The sequence below is a fragment of the Nerophis ophidion genome, linkage group LG06 (genome assembly GCF_033978795.1).
Source record: "Nerophis ophidion isolate RoL-2023_Sa linkage group LG06, RoL_Noph_v1.0, whole genome shotgun sequence".
Lineage (NCBI taxonomy): Eukaryota > Metazoa > Chordata > Actinopteri > Syngnathiformes > Syngnathidae > Nerophis > Nerophis ophidion.
Window position 1 is genome coordinate 50,716,914 of NC_084616.1, and position 18,088 is coordinate 50,735,001.

The window sequence follows — 18,088 nt, forward strand, 5'->3', positions numbered from 1 at the left end:
AGTGATTTCTCCAGATTCTCTGAACCGTTTGATGCTATTACAGACAGTAGGTGGTGAAATCCCTAAATTCCTTGCAATAGCTCTTTGAGAAATGTTGTTCTTAAAACTGTTGGACAATTTGTTCACACATTTGTTCACAAAGTGGTGACCCTCGCCCCATCCTCGTTTGTGAATGACTGACCATTTCATGGAAGCTGCTTTTATACCCAATCACGGTAGCCACCTGTTCCCAATTAGCACGTTCCCCTGTGGGATGTTCCAAATAAGTGTTTGATGAGCATTCCTCAACTTGATCAGTCTTTTTGCCACTTGTGCCATCTTTTTTGAAACATGTTGCAGGCATCAAATTCCAAATAACCTAAAATTTTCAAAAAATAACAAAGTTTTCCAGTTCGAATGTTAAGTTTCTTGTCTTTGCAGTCTATTCAATTGAATATAGGTTGAAAAGGATTTGCAAATCATTGTATTCTGTTTTTATTTACGATTTACAAAACGTGCAGACTTCACTGGTTTTGGGGTTTGTACGTTCGGCTTTAAAATAGCCATCTACAAGTTAAAGACGAACAGTACCTTAACTTAAGAGTGTTTTAATATCCGAGCTGTCTCTTGGCTAATTGGTATACTTTTAAGTTGCAAGTACATGTTTTACTTAGAATCATTCCTGCTATTAGTTGGCATAGCGAATGTCGTAGTGAACCCTGTAAGGATCCTACCAAAACATCTGGTCTTGCTCGCTAGCATTAGCTCATTACTAAAAGATCGACATAACTTTGTTTTGCAACCATGGGAAGGAAGAAAGTGAGTGTGAAGGACAGTAGATGAACTGAAGCAGAATGCATCGAACGCTAGCCAATAATGTTAAAATAATCTATCCATGAAAATATGGTGTGTTTGAGGGAAAAGCAGCTGGAAGGAGATAGCGTAGAAAACCACTCTCCAAGGTAAATGTTACATTGCTTCCAAAACTACTGTAGTTCTTTGTAGTACATTCTATTGTATTGTTTTTATACAATATTTAATACATATAAGTTTTTCTTTTCAAAAAAACATATTACATATTAAAATCATGCTGTTTTTCAGGGGCTTAGCACCTATTAATTTGTATGTCAATGGGAGATGTTGATTTGAGGTACAAGTGTATTCATCTAAGAGTTCCATCAACAAACCAACTCAGCTAGTAAGGTAAAGTACTACTGAAAAATAAACCACAAACAAGAATATTTACCTTTCTGAACTTGCGTATTGAAGCATAATCTGCTGCGTTTGGTTCTTGGATGGCCAAGGAGTTCACAGAGGTCAGGGGGGACCTGTTAACCCCACTTCCCCCGTTACTTCGCCCAGCCATTGCATTAATAATGGCGCAATTCCCTCTGGCACCCTGTGAGGAAAAGATTAATATTAGAATTTGACAGTCTTTTAATAAAAAGACCATGGAACTGCACAAACTACGCTTAAGATAGTTGTATAAAAATTGCAGCCATTATGCCGTAAACGTCTTTAAATCTGCAGTGCAATAAAATGTCCTCTTTAAGGAGTAGTTAATGAACGTGTATTACTGGACAAAAGCGACATGTTCGTAGTGTGTCTATCCTAAAAATATATTATTAGAGCACTGGTAAGTATGGTCAGTAAGTCTTTAATGGACCAGGACCAGAAAATGTTGGTATTTTTTAAAGTTAATAATATTAACATCAATAATGACAGGACAGTAGCTTGTGTTTTTGTTGAGTTTTCCAACATTTGAATTTACACCTTCTTGCAACTTTGGCATAGAAAATAAAAGCCAGAACAAATAAAATAGAAGCTCTCTGTCCCAATTTGGTCCTTGGGCCCTTTTATCTATCACATCTGTTGTTCGGATACGTCCATGAGGAAAGGGGCAGAAGATCTGGCACTGTGCATGTAGGGCACTTCTGTCTAATCCCCATGTGTCAAGAAGATATGCAAATTATTTATGTGCAAATTATTTATTTTGCACAAAAAAAAAAAAATTGATATATCCATCCATCCATTTACTACCGCTTGTCCCTTTTGGGGTTGCTGGAGCCTATCTCAGCTTCATTCAGGCGGAAGGCGGGGTACACCCCGGACAAGTCGGCACCTCATCACAGATACAGTAAGTGATAAATGAAAACTCAAAAATATTTTACCGCAAAAGATGTGATTGGAATGGATAAAGGGCATGTTGTGTGTGATCTACTAAGACTGTGTGTACAAATGAAAAGTGGCGCAGATTGCCTTATTTAAATGAAGATTTTGCGTGCAACTATACACTCATTTACTTCACATTCATGTCATAATGTTACTACCTGTAGCGTTTTGCTATGTTTTTAAATATGCAGGGGGCATCTACCACTTTTTATGGACATTTAGTGCGTATATGCACTGCGTACTGCATATACAATGAAATCAAATTTTTTTGGGGTCGAAGGTGTGCTTATTGGAGGCAGGCTGTACTTACACTGCTCAAGAAGCAAAAAAAAAAAAAATGCCCAAAAATGTTTTTTTTCATATCGAGAAATCCATCCATCCATTTTCTACCGCTTATTCCCTTTTGGGGTCTCGGGGGGCGCTGGCGCCTATCTCAGCTACAATCGGGCGGAAGGCGGCGTACACCCTGGACAAGTCGCCACCTCATCACAGGGCCAACACAGATAGACAGACAACATCCACACTCACATTCACACACTAGGGCCAATTTAGTGTTGCCAATCAACCTATCCCCAGGTACATGTCTTTGGAGGTGGGAGGAAGCCGGAGTACCCGGAGGGAACCCACGCATTCACGGGAAGAACATGCAAACTCCACAAAGAAAGATGCCGAGCCCGGGATTGAACCCTGACTACTCAGGACCTTCGTATTGTGAGGCAGACGCACTAACCCCTCTGCCACCGTGAAGCCCCCATATGAGAAATATTTTAGTAATGTGGGGCAGTATAGCTCGGTTGGTAGAGTGGCCGTGCCAGAAACTTGAGGGTTGCAGGTTCGATCCCCGCTTCCACCATCCCGGTCTCTGCGGTTGCGTCCTTAGGCAGGACACTTTACCCACCTGCTCCCAGTGCCACCCACACCTGTTTAAATGTAACTTAGATATTGGGTTTCACAATGTAAAGCGCTTTGAGTCACTTGAGAAAAGCGCTATATAAATATAATTCACTTCACCAATATATATTATTTGTGAAAAAAAATGATAGTATACAAATTACTAAAGGACATCAAAAAACATTAACTTAAATTGTTTTAATCAGCCCCCTTGTCCTCTAGCAGCTATAAAATTATAAAATGATGTTGCTGAATAGATGCTATGTCTAATATTTTTTTTTATTTTTGACCGTTCAAAATGTTGACAAACATGTAGAATGGAGCACTGCGCGAGCACCGATACTGCGGCCGTGTGTTAAATTTTCAGTTGGTTTCTGACACGTGTTAAATATAATGCAAAATAGTGCTGGCAAAACAGTGATGAGTGTTGATGAATCACATTGTGCGCGTGCTAAATAATATTTGCATCTTCTCCTCCCAGTATTGTGAGCATTTTGATGATCAGCCTATATTTTGCAGCCTAAATTTAAAGAAGACACCAAATGGATTGCATGCCTTATCCTGCTCACTTAACAGACGCAATCCACTTCGCATGTTTAGTAGATCCGCTTTACATGTGCTGTTCATTGTGCACGTGATTTAGTACACACAAACCTTTAGTAATCAGACATTTGTGGAAAAGGCTCGAACGGCTACAATAGAACTCCTGTTTTAGAACACGCAAACCTTTAGTAAATCAAGCCCCAACTGTTTTAATTGTTAAAATGCACCTGAATTAACAAAATGTTCTGGTTTTTGAAGAATTGTTCTCATTTCATCTTTCTAAAGTAAAATAATAATATTCGGGCTATTCATTTGTACCCTGGGTTACAATTGCGCACTAATGAAATGATTCATGTTGACGGGCAGTAAGATGTGTGTATGTACTGTACATACATTTCCATTGCCATTGCGGGTTCCGTTGGCCTGAGTTGGCGGGCTTTGGGCAGCCCTGGTGGAGTCTTGGGTGTTAGTTGATGGTGGAGTTGGAGCAATGGGTGCTTTGTCACCTTCCCGAACACTGACGCTCTCATACAGCCCGTCGTCCAGGCCGTGGGTCGGAGTTGGATTATTCCTCAAGCCCACCTCCGTGTATGTGTGGTCTCTGGTCTCGACTAGTCCCCCATCGCCTCCAATGTCCCCTTCTGCTCCTTGGCTGGACCCTTGAGGACTAGTGGGGATCTGTGGAAGCTGGCGGCCTTGGGAGGGTCCCACGTCGGTTTGGGAGCGCCGACTGTGGAGGAGCAGGAGGTCCATGCTGGCTGGGCGGCTCTTACTAACGGCTGTGCAAGAGAGGGGGTGGAGGAGAGGGCGGAAGAGTGCAAAGGCTGTAAATCATACAGGAGCTTACCATGCAGTCGTCTATCTGCCGAGCAAGGTTAGCCGTGTAGGATTGTCACAGACATTGTAAAACACTTACAGTTTCCATTGCAGGGAAAGCGATTGATCTCATGCAGCCTGGTATCCGATTTGCTCATGGAGTTCAGTTTAGGATGTCGAAGGGTACCCTGCTGTCACACGCAGAAAATAAACATTAATTCCAGAATAGATTGGATGTACAAGCTTATCAATAATATATAAAATAAAAAGTGAAAGTACAGTGGGGCAAAAAGTATTTAGTCAGCCACCGATTGTGCAAGTTCTCCCACTTAAAATGATGACAGAGGTCTGTAATTTTCATCATAGGTACACTTCAACTGTGAGAGACAGAATGTGAAAAAAAAAATCCAGGAATTCATAGGTACACTTCAACTGTGAGAGACAGAATGTGAAAAAAAAAATCCAGGAATTCACATTGTAGAAATTTTAAATAATTTATTTGTAAATTATGGTGGAAAATAAGTATTTGGTCAACCATTCAAAGCTCTCACTGATGGAAGGAGGTTTTGGCTCAAAATCTCACGATACATGGCCCCATTCATTCTTTCCTTCTTAACACTAATCAATCGTCCTGTCCCCTTAGCAGAAAAACAGCCTCAAAGCATGATGTTTCCACCCCCATGCTTCACAGTAGTTATGGTGTTCTTGGGATGCAACTCAGTATTCTTCTTCCTCCAAACACGACGAGTTAAGTTTATACCAAAAAGTTATATTTTGGTTTCATCTGACCACATGACATTCTCCCAATCCTCTGCTGTATCATCCATGTATCATTTTGGTATAAAATCAACTGGAGGAAGAAGAATACTGAGTTGCATCCCAAGAACACCACACCTACTGTGAAGCATGGGGGTTGAAACATCATGCTTTGGGGCTGTTTTTCTGCTAAGGGGACAGGACGATTGATCTGTGTTAAGGAAAGAATGAATGGGGCCATGTATCGTGAGATTTTGAGCCAAAACCTCCTTCCATCAGTGAGAGCTTTGAATGGTTGACCAAATTTCTTATTTTCCACCATAATTTACAAATAAATTCTTTAAAATTCCTACAATGTGAATTCCTGGATTTTTTTTTGCATTCTGTCTCTCACAGTTGACGTGTACCTATAATTAAAATTACAGACCTCTGTCATCATTTTAAGTGGGAGAACTTGCACAATCGGTGGCTGACTAAATACTTTTTTGCCCCACTGTATATCTTACCATATTTACAGATGTCCCTTTCTCTCCAGCCGAGGGATGCTTGCTCTTGCTTTTTCTGACAAAACATCAAAGTGAGGAAGGTCAACATGGCCCGTTGGACATGGGCGTACATAAACAACCTTCCAGCAGATAGATAATATCAGCATCATTGTCCAGTCGGGGCAGAAAAGCCCTTGGTTGACAACATGATCCTCGGGGACGGACTCTATATTACAATGCAACAATGCACCATATATTACATTGTCTCCTTCATGCTAATTCTCTGTATTCTTCTACTTTCTCTTGCACAACATCTCACTCTAAAGGACGGCAACACATTTGCTGTGAATGCTTGGAGGTGACTGTAGCTATAGGAAACTATATGGAGAGGAGTCAGTGATGAGATGAAGCAAGCAAATGGCAAAGCACTGTTGTGCAGATGTGAATGTTTAAGCCCGCCCTCTCATCGCAATTCTCTCACCTTTGAGAGCAAGGCGCTATCACAACTTTTTCTATTTTCTCCAAACAGTTGCAAGTACATGTCGAAGAAATGATTAATCTGCAGTACCAGGTAAATGACTGAAAAGGGTGCTTTGTTCCCCTAAATCTTTATTCTTCACCTTACTTTAGAACATTTCTTCTCAAATAGTGGGGCGATGTCAGTGGAGTCGCGTGTGAACCCATGGGAGCGCATGCTTTATCAGTATCATGCCGTATCATGCTTCAAGTACCGCTTTGAAATGCTGTGCACTACAAAACGTGATCATTTTGATTAAAAAAAACCCAAAACAAATCAGGACAAATTGTTTTATTAATTTTTGTTTTGAAGGTAAACTGTTTTATATATTATATGGTCCTGAGTTAATGCATCCATCCATCCATCCATTTTCTAAGGCTTGTCCCTTTTAGGGTCGCGGCGGGTACTGGAGCCTATCTCAGCTGCATTCGGGCGGAAGGCGGTGTACACCCTGGACAAGTCGCCACCTCATCTTAGGGTCCACACAGATAGACAGACAACATTCACACTCACATTCACACACTAGGGCCAATGTAGTGTTACCAATCAACCTATCCCCAGGTGCATGTTTTTGGAGGTGGGAGGAAGCCGTAGTACCCGGAGGGAAGCCACGCAGTCACGGGGAGAACATGCAAACTCAACACAGAAAGATCCCGAGCCCGGGATTGAACTCAGTACAACTCAGGACCTTCGTACTGTGAGGCACATGCAATAAACCCCCTCCACCGTGCCATTATAACAAATCAGTCTATATCATTCTATTTTTCAGTATTAAATGGTTCTGTTGCAACGTGGTTGCAAGGTGATGCGTGGATTGTTCTCCCAGGATGCAGACGGAAACTCCGGAGGCAAGGTGCAGGTGAGACAATGATTTATTCTCATGAATCATACAGGATACAAAAAAGCGTGCCTATAACACAGGAAGCTGATAAAATAACTAACAAGAAAAGCTTAGAATGGCAAACAAAAAGCAGAGCTTAGCTCAGGAATCAAGAAGTAACGCGCGTAACTGTTGCATAGAGCAAATAAGACAGCCTGTCCCAAACTCGCATGGCAGCAGTTGTTGTGACCCCAAGATGCAGGAACCAGGAGGACGAGATCAGGTAAGAGGATTTTATTTGGATAAACAGAGAGGAAGGAGTCTTGCATGTAATAGTTCAAACATAAATCAATCCTCAAGCAGTAAGGAGCGCGCGAGACAAGCATAAATAGAAACATGCTGATTGGCAGCAGGTGTGGACCGGCTACCAATCAGCAGCAGGTGTGGGAAAAAACAGCGCTCAGCGGGACAAGCAGGACGTGCAAACAAAATAGGACCACTGAAGTGAATACAAAACAAGGAAGTGAATACAAAACAAGGAAACAAACAGAAATGAAGTGACGGATGGTTACACAGCCAGACTGAGTGTGGCGAAAAGCATGAATAAGTAGCTCTCTGATTAGTGCCCAGGAGCAGGTGAGCGTCCCAAACACTAATCAGAGGCAGGTGAAATTAATTAGCTCTCATGGTAACCAAAACACACAAACCCAGGGGTGCTGAAAAAGAACTAAGGTAGTCAAAAAGTAAACAAAACATGCTTTGGGCAACGGAACAGGTTCAAGTTGGTTAAAAAATGTTTAAGGATGAATTTTTCTTTAATTTTAGGCAAATTAAATATTTTCTGTTACAGACTAAAAACAACGTTAATCAAGTTATTATTTTTTGAAAGTTGATCTATATGTATTTTTTTATTCTTTTTTATTTTTGAAATGCTAATAAGGATACCATGTTATATGCAGAGGTGCACTTATAACAACTTTATAGACAAATTACACTATTTATAGTCACGGCGGAGAGTGGGGTGTCTGAAATGTTTTCTCCTTTCTAGAGGGGTTGTGGGTGCTGGGGGCATACCAGAAAATAACTGAGAAGCACTGCTTCAGGTTATTTTGGACAATGCAGTAGAGCAGTGGTCCCCAACCTTTTTGTAGCTGCGGACCTGTCAACGCTTGATAATTTGCCCGGCGGGGGGAGGGGGTACTTTTTTTTTTTTTTCTTTGTCATGAAAAAGGGAGGTTTTTCTCATGAAAAGGGAAGGTTTTTTGGGTTGGTGCTCTAATTGTAAGTGTAACTTGTGTTTTTTATGTTGTTTTAATAATAATAAAAAAAAATCTAAAAAAATCAATAAAAAAATTTTTATTAAAAAAAAAAAATAATAATAAAAAATTATTCTGTGGCTCGGTACCAATCGAGCCGCGGCCCGGTCCCCGTGGTTGTGGACCACTGCAGTAAAGTACAGTACTATGCTTCAAACATGTTTTGTCATGGCCAAGCATAAAGTAGGTGTGCAAAGGCAGGGTTTTCTGAGGACCCAACAAATGTTCCTCCTAGTGAAAAAAATTGCAAAGAAGAAAACAAGTTTCCCTAAACTATGTTATATCTGCCTATGCATATTCCCCACTTCTACTGTTCACTTACTGCAACCTCCGTGCATTACAGACTTTCAAATATTTTTATTACCATTGGGATTTGAATACCCATTTAAGTTTTATGTTAAAATAATGCAGGTTCTAGTAGAGTGCATGAAGAGTTTTAAGATTATCCATCCATTTTGATATTGGTCGTGTCCCAGTCTTACCAATGTGGACATGTGTTATTGATTAGTCAGGTGTTGAAGATTAAGTCTATCAAAAATGTGTTCTGCCAAAGGTTTGTCAATTTGAGATTAGATAAGATTCGATTATATAGTACTTTATTCATTCCTTCAGGAGAGTTCCTTCAGGAAAATTAAAATTTTCAGCACAATCCCATTCAAGATCAGACAAGCATTACAGGGTCTGCCGGCTTCCAGCGCCCCTTACAAAAAAGATAAGATACAGGTATACAATGGGGTGGAATGGGAGAAAAAAATAGAAGATTAAAATAAAATAAAATAAAATAAAAAAAATCAGTCTAAACCTGGGCCCTGGAGAGGGGGTCCAGTCTGAGGCCAAGGGAAAAAAACAAAAACTCATAGCCATAGTACACATCCCTCTCACATGTGTGTAAGAGGGAAACATCAAACTTCAAAGAACATAAAGGACATTAAAGACATTAAAGCAGCGGATACAACCAGCCACTTCTACATACAGCTATGAATAAAAACTAAAAGAAACATCCACTGTGGTGGCCTCTGCGGTGTTCCACACCATAGTGAGATTGCTGGGTGAACATAGTGCCAAGGTTAGTGGCTGTGTTGTTAGTATTGGCAACCTTAACCTGTAAACGGAAGTCCCGCTTAGTGAATATTTTAATCGATTGCAACATAATAATATAAAATAAAAAGAAATACTGCACAATGATACATATACGACGTAAATAAAACTTAATTTGACATTTAATTGAGGCCAAAGACATGTAGAATATCCCCAAAAAGTGAAATCCGCGATGGAGTGAAGTGGCAATATTTGGTGCGCAATGTAACGAGGGAAAACTGTAACTAGTAATAGCTAGGTATTGCAGCACTTGTCTTTCTACGTTGTAACACCGTAGGTAAGATAGATAAAAGATCAAACTTCTAATTTAATCTTTTCCACGATGAATATAAGGCCATTGTAACCCGAGGGACTATTGAAGGCCAGGAGAGGAGCAGGTGAAGGAGGACAAAGCCACATAAATGGAGAGCAGCTGCTACTTTGGAAGGTTTAATCATTAAAGGACATCTACTGTACAGCCTAAACAGCGATTCTCAAACTGCGGTACATGCACCACTAGTCAGATTTGTCTATACAGAGAATATGGCCAACTTGGTTTCAGACCATCTCCTAAATGATTGGTCAAAAGGCCCTCACGTGACTACAGGGAGACATGTTTGCTTCCATCTTTAAGCTGACCGCAGCGGCATCTATGCATACACTGCACTTCCTCATTCGACATGTCATTTCATTGAACAGTTTTTTTGCAGTGCAAACATGCATATACATACACAGATGGCATACTGCTTTTTTGTTATTGATAAGTTTTATTGATTTTCATAATTACAAATATACAAGCAAGTCAAGGGTCAATTACTTACATGGCAAGTTTCAAGTACAGAAATACAGTATACACATTATATGTATTTATATTCAAATATATTCATGTTTTATTACATAAATATATATGGTATGTGTATTTATTTACACAATTATATATAGTATGTAAATAAATATGTTTATATATATATGATATTATATACCTGCGATGAGGTGGCTACTTGTCCCGGTTGTACCCCGCCTCCTGCCTGAATGCAGCTGAGATAGGCTCCAGCACCCTCCCGTGACCCAGGGTAACAGTTCGAGATGTTACCTCAGTAGAAGCATTTAAGTCTCACCTTAAAACTCATTTGTATACTCTAGCCTTTAAATAGACCTCCTTTTTAGACCAGTTGATCTGCCGCTTCTTTTCTTTTCCTCCTCTGTCCCCCCCTCCCTTGTGGAGGGGGTCCGGTCCGATGGCCATGGATGAAGTACTGGCTGTTCAGAGTCGGGACCCAGGATGGACCGCTCGCCTGTGTATCGGTTGGGGACATCTCTACGCTGCTGATCCGACTCCGCTTGGGATGGTTTACTGTGGACGGGACTCTCGCTGCTGTCTTGGATCCGCTTTTGAACTGAACTCTCGCGGCTGTGTTGGAGCCACGCCACTATGGATTGAACTTTCACAGTATCATGTTAGACCCGCTCGACAGCCATTGCTTTCGGTCTCCTAGGTCCTCTCCAAGGTTCTCATAGTCCTCATTGTCACTGGCGTCCCACTGGGTGTGAGTTCTCCTTGCCCACTGGGTGTGAGTTTTCCTTGCCCTTATGTGGGTTCTTCCGAGGATATCGTAGTCGTAGTGGTTTGTACAGTCCTTTGAGACATTTGTGATTTAGGGCTATATAAATAAACATTGATTGATTGATTGAAGTGGTAGAAAATGGATGACTGGATGGATATATGAATATATACGTACACATTATATATATATATATATATATATATATATATATATATATATATATATATATATATATATATATATATATATATATATATATAGTAGCGCAGTATAGTAGCACAGTGATTACAAACAATTAATTGGTGGCAGTCACCGCAGTTGACATACTTCACACAAAAATCACAATTTCTCTGTAATTGTTGGTCCAAATCCAATGAGGATTTTGGCAAAATAAGGGTAATAAGTTTTGTGGGTTGGTCTGTGTTATTTTTTTCAAGTTAATTGCGCAGTTGGGAGCGTGTTAGACAGCCTGCTGGTCACTAAACACCGCATTAACGTATACAGCAGATTTGCATTAAAAACGGCCACATAATTATATTTTGACAAAAAAAAAGGATGTTTCATTTTAAGTTTATACCTATATTTAGGCTTATTATTATGGTTTATTTTGCAAACCAACGTCAGAACGACCGCAATGCATGCTTGCGGGCACAGCAAACATGGCGCCTGTTGTTTAGTTGGTCATACTCTCTTGATACACGTCTCTGCTACTAGTCAAAGCTGTGTATAGCAGTGGTCCCCAACCACTCGATTGGTACCGGGCCGCAGAATAATTTTTCAAATTGTTAATTTTTTTAAATTAAATAAACATAAAAAAACACTAGATACACTTACAATTAGTGCAACAACCCAAAAAAAACTCCCTTTTTCATGACACACAAAAAAAAGAAGAATAGTTTCCTCAGTTCCCAAACGTTTATTGAGTGTTGTTAAAATAATAGGTGATGTAACACAGGGTTGAACATGCCCTTTCTCAACTACTTTGGCATGTGTTGCAGCCATGAAATTCCAAGTGGATTATTATTTGCAAAAAAAACTAAAGTTTATGAGTTTGAACATCAAATATCTTGTCTTTGTAGTGCATTCAACTGAATATGGGTTGAAAAGGATTTGCAAATCCTTGTATTCCGTTTATATTTACATCTAACACAATTTCCCAACTCATATGGAAACAGGGTTTGTACATGCCCAGCTGGATAAGATTAATATATTTTCCAACATTTCCTGTGTCTTTAAAGGGGAACATTATCACATTTTCAAAAGGGTTAAAAACAATAAAAATCAGTTCCCAGTGGCTTGTTGTATTTTTTGAAGTTTTTTTCTAAATTTTACCGGTCCCGGAATATCCCTAAAAAAAGCTTTAAAGTGCTTGATTTTCGCTATTTGCGATGCGACTATCCATTTCCCTGTGACGTCATACAGTGCTGCCAATGTAAACAAACAATGGCAGATACCACAGCAAGATATAGCGACATTCAGACTCGGATTTCAGCAGTTTAAGCAATTCAACAGATTACGCATGTATTGAAACGGATGGTTGGAGTATGAAGGTATTGAAGAAGAAACTGAAGCTATTGAGCGAATAGCTATTGACGCTATTCATAGCCATAGCATGGCCGAGTAGCTGCGTTAGCATCGCCGGTAAAATGTGCAGACCAAACGATCAGGACTTTCGCATCTCTTGACACTGGAGCAACTTAAATCCGTCGATTGGTAAGTGTTTTTTTTCGCATTAAATGTGGGTGGAAGGAAAGGTAATATAGTTGCAAAGGCATCTGCAGGTTATCCATACATCTCTGTGCCATGTCTGCTTTAGCACCGTTGGTAAATAGCATGTTAGCATCGATTAGCGTAGCATGTTAGCATCGATTAGCTGGCAGTCACGCCGCAACCGAATATGTCTGATTAGCACATAAGTCTACATCAACAAAACTCACCTTTGTGATTTCGTTGACTTTATCTTTTCAAATGCATCTGCAGGCTATTCATACATCTCTGTGCCATGTCTGTCATCGCCGGTAAAATGTGGAGACACTTTGGTACATTCAATGGGGGTCTGGCGGCAGACACTTTCGCATCTTCGGGCCAGTGATGCAACTTGAATCCCTCCCTGTTAGTGTTGTTACACCCTCCGACAACACACCGACGAGGCATGATGTCTCCAAGGTTCCAAAAAATACTCGAAAAAACGCAAAATAACAGAGCTGAGACCTGGTGTTTGTAATGTGTTGAGAATGAAAATGGCGGCTGTATTACCTCGGAGACGTCACGTTCTGACGTCATCACCACATGAGCGATAAACAGAAAGGCGTTTAATTCGCCAAAATTCACCCATTTAGAGTTCGGAAATCGGTTAAAAAAATATATGGTCTTTTTTCTGCACCATCAAGGTACATATCAACGCTTACATAGGTCTGGTGATAATGTTCCCCTTTAAAACCAACTGCGTTCCAATGCTTTTGCCTGCCAAGGGTTCTGCTGAAAAGGGTGACATTGAGTTGCTGTGGCTCTGACCCGTCCTCTCAGTGTTTTGTAAACATAACTTCATCCGACCTGACACTCACAGTCCTTTAATATTTCTCCCAAGCCACTATAGATTTAACAGAGATGATGCAGGGTGGACGAACATACAGTAAACAAACAGTGGTTGGGATTCATAAAAAAAAAAAAAAAAAAAGAGGGTGACTTTGGGAGTTCAGTGGAGAAAGAAAGTCCAGTGAGGGTCCGCTCACCTTTGACAGCCCACGCAGACGAGCACAATGAGGATGGTGACCACGAAGGCCGACGCTGCTGCGATGGCCCCCAGGAGCAGCAGGTTTTTGTAGGGAGGGTCCTCGAGGTTCGTCCCTTCGCTGTCAGCCATGACACACGCTTCCTCTCACGCCCACTCACTTCCACTCGAGCTCAAACTCTGCCACACCAAAACCCTCAGCTCAGGAAAACCTGCAGAGACAGGGGGAGGAAGAAAGATGCAGCGAATGAAAGAAATGAGAGATAAGACGAAATGCTGCAGAGAGCGAGAAATGCTTTGTGTGGTCTGCCTCTGGCTCTCTGTCACCGTCTCTTTCTGACATTTCAGCTGCTATTTTGGATTCTTGCAGGGAATAATGCACAGAAAATAGAACACCTAAAAAGGTGGAAAAAAAGGTTGAACCAACACCTTCTTTTTTCTGTTGGTAAAAATTTACTTATATTGTAATGTTTGAGATTTTCTGTGCTGTTCCAACAGGAAAAGGCAAGAGAGCACATCAGTCCTGAATAAGTCTTACTCAATTTCCTTTATTTAACCAAGTAAAGACTCATTGAGAATAAAATCTATTTTTCAAGAGCGACCTGACAAAGAGGGCGGCTCAAACAAAGTTACAATAATAATTACAACAAGAAAATATAACAGAACAAGAGCAGTCAAACCACAACAGGTCAAAAATAATTAAAAATTATTAACTAATAATTAAATTCAAAGGCCTACTGAAACCCACTACTACCCACCACGCAGTCTGATGGTTTATATATCAATGATGAAATATTAACATTGCAACACATGCCAATACGGCCTTTTTAGTTTACTAAATTACAATTTTACATTTCCCGTGGAGTTTCTTGTTGAAAACATCGCCGGAATGATGACGCGTATGATGACGCGTGCGCGTGACGTCTCGAGTTGCAGGGGACATATTAGCGCAGCACCACTAGCGGCTAAAAGTTGTCTCTTTTCATCGCGCAATTAAACAGTATTTTGGACATCTGTGTTGTGCTGAATCTTTTGCAATTTGTTCAATTAATATTGGCAAAGTCAAAGTAGAAAGATGGAGGTGGGAAGCTTTAGCCTTTAGCCACACAAACACACAGTGTTTCCTTGTTTAAAATTCCCGGAGGTGAAGCTTTACTATGGATCAGAGCGGTCCAGCGAACATGGATCCCGACCACTTGTCAACCGGCAGGTTTCGGTGAGAAAATTGTGGTAAAAAGTCGCCTCTTACCGGAGATCAGCGGATCTTCTGTCGTGCTGCTGCTGCCGTGACTAGTTCCCTCAGAGACTGGCGTCAAGACACCCATGGACACACCCCTCCGACTATCAGGTACTATTTAACTCACTAAAACACTAGCAACACAATAGAAAGATAAGGGATTTCCCAGAATTAACCTAGTAAATGTGTCTAAAAACATCGGAATACGTCCCAATCGCGTTTTTTTATTTTTAACTTTTTTTTTTTTTTTCTAGTCCGTCGCTAATTAATGAGGGAAATTGTCATTTTCTCGGTCCGAATAGCTCTTTTTGTTGGAGGCACCCATTATAAACAATGTGGCTTCCGGTAAAGGCAAGGCTTTTTTATCATTACCAAAAGTTGCGAACTTTATCGTGGATGTTCTCTACTAAATACTTTCAGCAAAAATACGGCAATATCGCGAAATGATCAAGTATGACATAGAATGGACCTGCTATCCCCGTTTAAATAAGAAAATCTCATTTCAGTAGGCCTTTAACTCTTGTTAATTACTTTGCTGTATCAACTAGCTAGGATGACAAACAGCTTTGTTAAGGCTGAACAACACTTCTCTTGCCAATCACCAAATTGTAAACTTAAATGGGTAGCCACATCCTGTCTACGGTCATTAAAATTCATGCATGATTAACGGACAGAATATTTTATTGACAGAAGACCGGAATAATGTCCAATAGGAAATAATCATACATATAAGAAACACAGTACTGTACACTAGCAACAATATTAGAAATATATTTGCAATGATCAATGTAGTACCGGTAGGGAATGATAATGGTAATTGTGTACTTTTTTAGTAATACAAACACTTGTCCCTTCAATATTAAAGTCTATGTAAATGGAATTAGTTCTATTTGGAAGGAAAAAAAAAATGTTCTATGCCAATCCAAAGTTTGGACGCACCAACTCATGGTAATGCAATGATGCCTCCCACTGTGCCACAGTACAGTAGTCTGCCAGAAGGGTATAGTATGAAGTGCAATCTTTAAACATTCAAACACTTTTGTAGCTGATCTTTTTTTTAAATAATTAGCTCATTATTTCCACATGGAGCTATTTTATTCATATTGGAGATAGAAATAAAATGGTGAATTTAAATGCCATCCATCCATCCATTTTCTATCGCTTGTCACCCTTCGGGGTCCCGGAGGGTGCTGGAGCCTATCTCAGCTGCATTCAGGCAGAAGGCGGAGTACACCCTGGACAAGTCACCCATCATCACAGGGCCAACACAGATAGACAATATTCACACTCACATTCACACACTAGGGCCAATTTAGTGTTGCCTATCAACCTATTCCCAGGTGCATGTCTTTGGAGGTGGGAGGAAGTTGGACTACCCGTAGGGAACCCACACAGTCAAGCATTATATGTATTTATATTTAAATATATACAGAACATGCAAACTCCACACAGAAAGATCCCGAGCCCAGGATCGAACCCAGGGCCTTCGTATTGTGAGGCACACACTAATCCCCCTCCACCGTGCTGCCCTGAATTTAAATTTTAAATCTACATGCTAAATGCTAAATCTAAATGTTATTCTAATGTTACATTTAAATGTTTCATATTTATCTACAATGTTGAGTTAAAATCTACATGTTAAATCTCAACCATGTATCCAAACCTAGATCTAATTGTAGATTCTCAATCAAAATGTTACATTTTAATGTTGAATCTAAATCTAAATGCAAAATACCAATGTTGAATCTAAACGCTAAATCCATTCATCCATCCATTTTCTACCGCGTATTCCCTTTTTTGGGGGGGGGGGGGGGGGGTGTCGCGGGGGGCGCTGGCGCCTATCTCAGCTACAATCGGGCGGAAGGCGGGGTACACCCTGGACAAGTCGCCACCTAATCGCAGGGCCAACACAGATAGACAGACAACATTCACACTCACATTCACACTCTAGGGCCAATTTAGTGTTGTCAATCAATCTATCCCCAGGTGCATGTTTTTGGAAGGGGGAGGAAGCCGGAGTACCCGGAGGAAAACCCACGCATTCACGGGGAGAACCTGCAAACTCCACACAGAAAGATCCCGAGCCTGGATTTGAACCCAAGACTGCAGGACCTTCGTACTGTGAGGCAGACGCACTAACCCCTCTGCCACCGTGAAGCCCCTAAACACTAAATATAAATGTTAAATCTTCTTGTTCTTAGTCCTTCGCTAAACAGAAACTCCAGACGCTCTGATGAAGGCTGCTGCATGCTGGAAGCATTCCAGGGGTCCAAACAGTTTGTCCCTCAGCAGGCCAAGTCTCTGCTTGTAGGTTTTGACGTATTACCGGTATACAGGTTTGAGGGAGATATTCCACTGTCATTGGGGCAGTACTGCAGGGGCACATTGCAGAGTCTACTTTGTGGAATTTTGTAAACATGTGATCTTGGAGTGTCCGGTCCTTAGTCTAAAGATGGTTACTTGGACTGGTCTGGAGATGTCTGTTCCTTATAGTTGTATTTGCGACTTCATAAGTAAAGTTTTAATCTGTTTCAAACTGTTTTCCTCTCTCTTTTGCAATGTTAAATCTAAATCTAAATGTTAAATAAAAAGTAAGGCCAGCAACACTCGTGTGCTTCTAATAATTTTAATATAAACTGCGCAGGCGCTACCAAACACAAACCGGTTTCGAAGTCTTCGTCAGTGTGTAATGTTAAACATAGATGTTCAGTCTAAAGTTAAAGTTAAAGGACCTATGATTGTCACACACACACGAGGTGTGGCAAAATTTTTCTCTGTATTTGATCCATTACCCTTGATCACCCCCTGGGAGGTGAGGGGAGCAGTGAGCAGCAGTGGTACCCGCACCTGGGAGTCATGTTTGGTGATTTAACCCCCAATTCCAACTCTTGATGCTGAGTGCTCAGCAGGGAGGGAATGGGTCCCATTTTTATAGTCTTTAGAATGACTAGACCGGGGTTTGAACTCACGAACTACCGACACTCTAACCAGTAGACCAGGGGTAGGCAACCTTCAGCATACAAAGAGCCATTTGAGCCCATTTCCCACACAAGTTAACCCACCTAGAGCCGCAAACTCTGCTTGAGCAAAATGACAATAATAATATTTTTAGTTTCATTACATTTGAGCTTTAATATTTATGATATCAAACACTAGACAGAATATGACATAGCAAGTATTTTT

The 18,088-nt window shown here is 40.7% G+C and overlaps 1 protein-coding gene across 4 annotated transcripts in view; it reads right to left on the minus strand.

The window, feature by feature from the left end:
* LOC133554890 (uncharacterized) overlaps nt 1-18,088 on the minus strand; it is a 113,809-nt gene that overhangs the window by 21,021 nt on the left and 74,700 nt on the right. For 3 of the 4 annotated variants that reach the window (XM_061904150.1, XM_061904146.1, XM_061904147.1), the window contains exons 2-6: nt 13,670-13,880; nt 5,664-5,718; nt 4,502-4,592; nt 3,979-4,364; nt 1,226-1,378 (exon numbers count right to left, since the gene is read on the minus strand). In XM_061904150.1, coding sequence (XP_061760134.1) covers nt 1,226-1,378; nt 3,979-4,364; nt 4,502-4,592; nt 5,664-5,718; nt 13,670-13,800 — 816 coding nt within the window. In that variant the 5' untranslated portion in view covers nt 13,801-13,880. The remainder of the gene's footprint in view (nt 1-1,225; nt 1,379-3,978; nt 4,365-4,501; nt 4,593-5,663; nt 5,719-13,669; nt 13,881-18,088) is intronic. The other variant, XM_061904148.1, reaches the window with a different exon arrangement.